This window comes from Bison bison, unplaced genomic scaffold (genome assembly GCF_000754665.1).
Source record: "Bison bison bison isolate TAMUID 2011002044 unplaced genomic scaffold, Bison_UMD1.0 scf7180017849300, whole genome shotgun sequence".
NCBI classification, from domain to species: domain Eukaryota; kingdom Metazoa; phylum Chordata; class Mammalia; order Artiodactyla; family Bovidae; genus Bison; species Bison bison.
In genome coordinates this window covers 7,758-15,908 of record NW_011479873.1, presented here as the reverse complement: position 1 = coordinate 15,908, position 8,151 = coordinate 7,758, and the positions used below count along the sequence as shown (strand labels likewise).

The following is an 8,151-nucleotide window of genomic DNA, read 5'->3' as shown; positions in this document are numbered from 1 at the left end:
AGCTTCTTACAGATAGCCAATTCTTTTTGCTGTCCTGGGAAACGCTCCTTGTGCGCTTTCCCATTAAAACATTCTGTCCCTGAGAAAATAAAAGTGGCAGTTTAACTGTACTGAAAAAACTGTCTCAACCTGGGGATGACCATCTTTCTGAACAGTTCTGCCTCTCAAACCGCCCCATCCTCAGTGCTCGCATGTGTCCCCCCAGGGCTCCTTCAGGACCTCACCAGGTCCCGAGGCGCCGCCTCAGGCCCTGCAGCTGCCTGCGCCGCTGACGCCCGCGCCCGAAGCACAGAGACCTGTCCAGGCCGCCAAGAAGGAGAGCAAGGAGCCGAAGAAGGTGACTCACAGCCCCAGCCGGGCAGGGGTGGGGTGCCGAGGCAAGGGGACATCGTGTGTGTGAAGATGGGGCCCAGCGTGTTCTGGAAGGGCAGCGTGTGTGCAGTGAAGTGTGTGTGCTGTGTGTCTCTGTCTGTGTCCACATGTGAACCACCAGCTCAGAGCGGGGGACGCTGCCCGCCCCAAGGCCCGCGGCTCCAGGGCCCGTGCAGCCGCCCGGAGGCTCATGTCAGCACTGACCTGCCCCCACCACCCAGGCTGGGCCGCGCGTGCGGGAGTGGCCCTCACCATGCAGCGCCTCATCGTGGGTGCGCCACGCTGCTGCTGTCCTTTCCCCCGGGAACGGACGTGAGTCGGTGTCGCTCAGGTTGCGTTTATTGGGGATCCAGCCGCGTGAGTCTTCTTGTCTGTGTCTTGTGGTGGACGCACTTCTTTCCCAAGGGTGTATCCCAGCATCACGGGACAGCTGTGTGTCCAGCTCTAGAACGTCCTGCTGGATAGGCCGCCTCTCTGGTTTACCAGGAGGTCCTTCTAGCACCAAGCAGGCAAGATCCCGGCCGCATCGTCCCTGGGGCCGCGTTGTCTGCCCTCCTGACGGTTGCCACCGTGCCGGGGTTGGTGACACTGATGAGCAGTGACACGGCGCCTTTCCGAGTGCCTGTCTGCCCACCCCGACCTTGTCTGTGGAGGGCTGCTCAGGTCTTCTCCCGTCCTTTACGGGGCCCTCAGGTTGGCGGTGGCCCTTCTCACGTGGATGCAGGTTCTGTCAGATGTGTGTTGTGAGCGTCTTCTCCAGCCTTGGGTGGCCTCTTACCCTTTGGTGGCTGCTTGGGAAGAACACTGTTCTCAGTCTAGTGCTCAGCAGAGTCGGCTTTCACGGCGGGTATCTTTTTTCTTTACTTATTTATTTTTGGTTGTCGTGGGTCTGGGTTGCTGCACCCAGGCTTTCTCTAGGTGGCCGCAGGTGGAGGCTGCTCTTTGTTGCCACAGGCTTCTCACTGCCGTGGCTCCTCTTGTTGTGGAGCACGGGCTTCAGGGTGCTCGGGCTCCTGGGCTCTAGGGCGCAGGCTCCGTCGTCGGGGCTCCTGGGTTTAGTTGCTCCGCAGCACAGGGCATCTTCTCGAATGAGAGATGGAACCCATGTTCCCCACGTTTGCGGGCAGATCCCTACCCACTGTGCCACAAGGGAAGCCCCCGTGGCTGGTATCGCAAGTAAACACAAGTTTAATTCAAAGCGTGCACAAGCCGTGCAGGTGACTGGACGCGGCCGCCCGCCCCAGTGCGGAGTCGGCCGCGGGTTCAGAGGGGGTGGGGGCTGTGGAGCTGCTGCTGCTGCACTTTGCGGCGGACGTGATGGGCAGCGTATGCAGGATGAGGCCAACCTCCCTGACACCTGACCTTTCCCATTCTGGGGGTGCAAGGGCCTGTTCTGAGGAGCCCGCACGGACTTGCTGGCTGTCACCACTGCTGGGGGAGACGGTCTCAGGCTGCCTGTTGTTGGCATTTGGACATGAGAGGCTCCAGGAGGCACGTCACTGTTGCGATTTTTGTAACTGTGGTGAGATACTCAGCACGTTGGTCACTTCCACTGTTTTAAGTGCGCAGTTCTGTCGTGCGGCCACCACCACCGTCCCCAGGGCTCTGTCTTCCACACCGAAGCCCTGCCTCCACTGCGGTGAGGCCCCTCCCGCCTCCAGCCAGGCGTCTGCTTCCTGTCCCTGTGGCCCTGGCACCTGCAACCTGACACCGGGGCTTGCGCGGGCTGGCCCTGCTGTGCCGGGCTCATTTCTCTCAGTGCCACAACCTCAGGCTTGTTCTGGTGGTTTCTCTGTTCAGAGCAGCGAATCCTGGTTCTCTCGCTGGCTGCCTGTGAAGAAAAGGACAGAAGCTTACCTGCCAGACGACAAGAACAAATCGGTGAGTCCTGCCAGGTGGGCCTGGGGAGCCGGGGGTTCTGCAGCAGCAGGGCGTCCAGCTGTCTACATGGAGCATCTCAGTCCTCGGCGAACCTGGGCCGACTCCTCTCGCGCTCAGGGCCTGAGTCTGCTCACCTCCTGCTGCTGAGTTTTCTTTTTTACTTTCACAACCCCGGCAGATCGTCTGGGATGAAAAGAAGAACCGATGGGTGGACGTCAATGAGCCAGAGGAGGAGGTGAGCTGGGACCACGGGCGGAGAGGCACTCCCTGGGGCAGGAGCTGTGGGGTGGTGGATCTCCAAGCGGGCTTTCCTTCCGCAGAAGAAGGCTCCACCTCCGCCTCCAGCTGCCCTTCCCAAGGCTCCACAAGCTGCCCACCCTGGTCCCGGAGGGCTCCCCAGACCCACCGTGAACATGTATTCTAGAAAAGCAGGTAACAGGGCCCGGCTGAAAGTTAGAGGGGGTCTGGGTTGTCCGTTTGTCCTGTAGACACTCCAGAGCCCGGCAGGGACCACTCGTGTGTCAGGTGTGGCTTGTCTCCCACGAGAGGAGGGCTGGTTCTCTGAAGATGAGTCTGGGGTGGGGGTGCCCGTCCTCCGGAGCAGTGAGTGGTCTTGGGCAGGGTGGATCCGATCAGTCGGAAAGGCAGCCTGGCGGCATACTGGCATGAAGTGGGACCCTCACCTGAGCAGGAGGCCCTGGGAGAGGCTCCTGGTCAGAGCCCAGCCTCCCTGGGGCTGGAAGTGGGGTCCCCATGGTCCCTGGACACACAGAGGACAGAGCTGGGGGCCGTGGCATGGGGGTGACCTTGCTTTCTCTCCGTGTCACAGCTGGAACCAGGGCACGCTACGTGGACGTCTTGAACCCGGGGGGCCCCCAGCGGAGCGAGCCAGCCCTGGCTCCCACTGACCTCTTTGCACCCCTGGCCCCGCTTCCAATTCCGGCTCACCTGTTGGGCCCAAACGCAGGTACACAGCCCGGGCAGCAGGGCTGTCCGCTGCCAGCCTGCTGGCCTCAGGTCTCCTTCTGGGGCCCTGGCCTTGGTCCTCTTTCTAGAAGAGCACCATGGACGCAGAGCGCGAGGCCTGCCGTGGTGTCTGCAGGCGTGTGTGCGTGGGGGGCAAGCGGTATGTGTCCCCTGGGGCTTAGTCCCCTGGGCACCAGGGCCTTGTGGACAGCAAGGGCCTCCTCCGTCTCCCCGCAGATGCAGAGGAGCTGCCATCCACTGAGGGGGCCAGCAGGGAGGGGCCGGCCAGGCCAGAGCCCGCCTCGGATCCCAAGGTGAGCCATGCACACAGCAGGGCATGGGGGCCAGTGGAAGTCAGCCTCCTGCTCCCCCAGGAGGCGGCCACGTGCAACTGTTCTCTGGGAACACTCTCCTGCTGACGTTTTAATGGTATAGAGGGTTTCTTTGTGTGTGTGAAATACAATCATTTAGAGTTTGATATCTGAGGTTGGATGGAGCTTGACTTCAGCCCTGGTTCTCCATTAGTTAGCTGTTTAAAGTTTGGGGGTAGGAGGGAACTGGTGGTCCAGTGGTCAGGACCCTGTACTTCCCCTGTAGGGGCGAGGGTTCAGTCCCTGGGTGGGGAATTAAGATCCCACAAGCGTGTGGCAAGGCTAAAAAGGGGGGGCAGGGGATGGGGTCACTCAGCTCCTTTGAGCCTCAGGGTGCCGCCACATGGATGGCGTCACGGTGCCCGTCGCCATGGGGCACACAGCAGGTGCCCGGGAAGTAAGGATGCGATGCGGGTTGGAGTAGCAGGTCTGTGCAGAACCTGCAGGGCTTCTCAGAATGCGCCCCGGGAGGCCATGCTGCTGTCCTGGGTGGTCCTGCCTTGCGTGGGAGCCTCGGGCTCACCCGGCTTTGCTGGCAGCAGCCTCCCCCCTGTCCCGGCAGGTGTTCGGGCCTGCAGTGGCGTCGCTCCCTGGACCTGAACTCCAAGCATCTGGACTGGATGGTCCCCAGGGAGGAGAGGTAAATGCCACTGGGGGCGCGTCTGCGGAGAGTCTGGGACTCGGAGGCCCACGGTATCCGAGTGGCTTCTCTAAGACGATGTTACTGGGTGGTGAGAGGGCAGTTGAGAAACTGAGGAACCGGAGCAGCACTGTGTTTCTTAAAAAAGGCACACTTGTGTCCGCACAGTCATTGGGGAGCTTGGGCCAGAGTGAGGGCTGCAGGTGCTCCTCAGCGGGGTCCCCCCTGTGCCTCGGGCAGCATGAGGTCAGGCCACCCGAGGCCCGGGGCTAGGCGAGCGTCTCTTGGACGGGTCATTTCCTGTAAAAGCTGTCTGTGAGCAGGAGCTTCAGGCTTTCTCCCCATCGAGCTACGTTGATCTAGCGGCGGCGTAGCTCGTTGGGACCGAGCTGCCGGCTGGAGCCGCGGCGCCGCGCTGACTCTGCTGTTCGTCTGTCTGTGTTCTTGCTGTTTTGTAGCTTTCGCGCTGTAGTTCACTGAGCTCGTTATCACGGGAAGTGAGCCAGCATTTTAACCAGGTACCTGTGGCTGGCCCTGTGCACGGGGCTTGTCTTTCCTCTGAGATCGCTGTGCTGCTCAGTCACTCTGCCCCGGCCCCTGACGCCACCTGTCGCTGCTCAGCCGTCACATGCCTGAGGGCACCGTGCTCCTTTCTTTTGAGGTTCTCAGAGGGTGGTGTCGAATATCCAGGCACATCCACGGTCAGACTGACTCCAGGATGCCCATAGCAAACGGCCAAGTTCTGTGGCTGTGCTCTTTCTGAATTGAGTTTTTCAAAGGACTAGTCACAGGCATAGCTTCGCGGGGTGCGTTTGTGCACGCGCGCACATCAGAAGCCAACTGGGGTCAGGACGCTCTCATTTCGAAGGCACAGGTTCTGTTTTCTGATCAAACAGGAGAAAGTGTTTTAGGCCAGGCAGGGTGAGATGGTGGCCGCTGTCCTGCGGTCAGGCTCGATCGGAAGTAAAAGAGCACTTCTTCCATGCGCTGTGGGACTAAGCTTTCCCTTGGCTCAGCAGAAGGACTTCCTGGGACGTGTTCGTTTGTGAACTAGAGCACTGGATTTTGTAGCTGGACGCCTGAGGTCTGGAGCAATCCCCAGTTCCTGCTCCCCTCCCCCACTCCTGCGTGTGCATGCCCCAGTTCTACTGTTTTCTGAGCCCCGTTAAATAATTAAATGTAGTTCTGCAATAAGCGCCTTTGACCTGCTTCTGTGGCGTCTTCAAAAGTGTGATAAACCCTTCCTCAGAAACAGTGTCTGTATTTGCAAACGAACCAAGCTGCTGTGCTTGGTCAGAGGGTGAGACAGCCTCTGTGTGCTCCCCAGGCTCCCGGTGCTCTCGCCCCTGCTGGGGCCCCTTCTGGGGCTGCGGTGCCCTTCTACAACCCTGCTCAGTTTGCACAAGTAAGTGCCCTCGCTGTCTCCCCGGCTCTGCCGCTGCTCTGGGGGTGGGCGTGGGGGGCCCTGGGGGAGGGGGCTGGGCGCCCCATCCGTTTCCTGCTGATGCTGCCCTGGGGTGGGGCTGACCTCCTCCTGTGCTAACTTTGGCCCCTCTTCACCTGGTGGCTGGTGACCTTCAGGCTGGAAATGCTTACTTTCATTTGTCTCCCTCCCAGGCTCTGGCCTGGAGAGAGTGGACGGGAGGTGGTGGCAGCCTTGGGATGCAGTAGAGGAGGGGGTCTGCGGGGAGGTCTTGGCTTTAGGAATTCAAAACCTCCCCTGACCGTGGGCCGTCCCAAGGCAGACCCTGCCCTTGCCACCTGGGGTCCCCAGCCTCGGGCTCCCTCCGGGGTGGGCCCCCACGACTGCGCCCTCCCTGCTCCCAGCCGCCATCTGCGTCTCCACTCCACAGCTGAGGGGATTCTTCTCTACTGGATCTTCACCTTGCTGATGCCTTCACAAAACTTCTTGACTCTGACTTCGCGTAGGGCTTTCCTGGGACCCAGAGTAAACGCCTGTGCTCCAGGCCCGCCTCCCCGGGTGCTCCCTGCCTCCCCCTGTCTCTGGCCAGGGCTCCTCAGACACCCGGCTGTGAGCACGGCCTCACCCCACCACCCTGCCTTAGGGACCCGGGCTGCGCATGAGACGACAGCACACACCTGTTTGTTGAGACCCGTCATCTGCTCTGCTTGGTCCGCGGCCCCCTGGGGCCAGCGTGTGGACCTCAGTCCTGTCCCTGTTGTTTCAGGCCCCTGCTGCCTCAGGAAGCCCAAGGACGGGGAGGATTGGCCAGAGGAAGTACCCAGCGTTAAGCTAGAAGGGCCGCGTCCTGGAGCAGCACCGGGACGGGAGATGGCTGTTCCGCCCAGAGGTCAGGCCAACGGCCTGCGACTCCAGTCTGTCCCCACGTGGGCGTGAACACAGCGACTCAGAACTGACGTGTGGAGCGTTCCAGCATCAATTCCACGCCTTCACGGTGCTGGATGAAGAGTGGCTCTCTGACCCAAGGAATGATTTAAGGACCAGCGTTTGCAGGCACCTGAGGACGTGACACTGAGGGAGGCTGGAGGCGTCTTGGCTGCAGGAGGAGTTTGCTTCTCAGTGACTAAGGCATCTCTCAAAACCTAACGGTGAATCGTTGCCAGATAAAGCCCAGAGGTCCTTTCAGATGTCAGGAGGAAACAGTGCACCTTTGACTCAGAGAGGAGCTTGCCTGCCTGCCCTGCACCCAGAGGCGGTCAGGTCAGCCCCTGCTCCACGTTGTTGAGCCTGAAAGGGTGCTTCGTCTCCGAGGAAACTGGGCTTCCTTTAGTAGCAGCTCCGTTAGGTTTTGAGAGCAGCCCTCGGTATTGACCTGCGTTTTATCTCCTGGAGCCAAGACGTGCCCAGCTCTGCGTGGTCTCCTGTGGCCTCACCAGGACTGGGAGGCTTCCCACAGTCAGAGGGACCGGCTGGGACAGAGCTGTTCTGAGTGATGGGTCCAGCGTCACAGCTGGGACTCCGGGTTTGGTTTGGGTTTTTCTCTGGACCCGCCAGGCCCTGCTTCCTGTGGCCGGCCCCCGCGGTGCTGTCAGCTGACTGCTGCCTCTCACCGCTGCGTCGCTTAGGGAGCTGGTAACATCCTGAAGAAAGTGGCTTGCAGCTGTTTCTTGTCCGAAGCTCCAGAGTCCGACCTTTCTGGCCCCAGACTTGTCAGCGGCTCCCCTGCTGACTCAGCCTGTGAACCTGCGCAGGACGATGACCTCCGGGCGGACTCAGCTTTAAGGCTTCATCGACTGTTCTCAAAACTTCACATTCTTCTTCTTCTGTCTAAAGGGACTAAAGAAAAGATTTAAGTATTTATAAAAATCATTAGAAAATAATTTCTGTAGAACGCTGGGGGACGTGGTTTGTTGGGTTTTAATCCAAGTGTCGGGCTTGGGTGGGATGGGGTCAGCACAGGGCCCTTGGGTCCACTGGGTCGTCTCGGAAGGACCCGCAGAACGGTTTCCAGGACGCGTCCCTGTGGGAGGGGCCGACCTCACTGGCGGCGGCCTCGTGTCCAGGGTCAGTGCTATTGCGACCCCCGGGCTGAAACCTGCCCGTTGTCTGTGTTGACCGCCAGTGAGTTTTGATTCAAGAAGCTTCCTCTGAGGCGGGAGCTGCTATTTTTCCTAAATGCAAATTGTTAAATAAAATATTTTGCGCTCTCAAGGCCTTTCACGCTGTCTCCTTTTGTTTATTGAAGCCTTTGGGGACCTGGGTTTGATTGGCTTCTAGGGCTCCCTGGGCCACTGCTTTCTGTCCCTCCACCAGACCCGCCCGCTAGGGGACCCCCCGGAGAAAGGGGCTCCTCTCCGATGGGCGGTGGGCGGGCCTAACGGGAAAACCCATCCTGAGAGCAGTGAAGAGGGACCAGGGTAGCGCTCTGCTTTCTAGGCTCCGGTCCCCCAGGGTCCTCACTAGTCAAACACGGAGACGAGGGGCGGGGCTGGGGGCGG

At 60.4% G+C, this 8,151-nt stretch overlaps 1 protein-coding gene across 1 annotated transcript in view; it reads left to right on the top strand.

Annotated features, from left to right (window-relative positions):
- Positions 1 to 7,873, top strand: part of SEC16A (SEC16 homolog A (S. cerevisiae)) — a 30,186-nt gene extending 22,313 nt beyond the window's left edge. The window contains exons 23-32 of the mRNA XM_010846957.1: positions 206 to 337; positions 2,173 to 2,253; positions 2,432 to 2,488; positions 2,574 to 2,685; positions 3,083 to 3,220; positions 3,457 to 3,533; positions 4,153 to 4,230; positions 4,689 to 4,748; positions 5,558 to 5,635; positions 6,420 to 7,873. Coding sequence (XP_010845259.1) covers positions 206 to 337; positions 2,173 to 2,253; positions 2,432 to 2,488; positions 2,574 to 2,685; positions 3,083 to 3,220; positions 3,457 to 3,533; positions 4,153 to 4,230; positions 4,689 to 4,748; positions 5,558 to 5,635; positions 6,420 to 6,488 — 882 coding nt within the window. The 3' untranslated portion in view covers positions 6,489 to 7,873. The remainder of the gene's footprint in view (positions 1 to 205; positions 338 to 2,172; positions 2,254 to 2,431; positions 2,489 to 2,573; positions 2,686 to 3,082; positions 3,221 to 3,456; positions 3,534 to 4,152; positions 4,231 to 4,688; positions 4,749 to 5,557; positions 5,636 to 6,419) is intronic.
- The last annotated feature ends 278 nt before the right edge of the window (positions 7,874 to 8,151 follow it).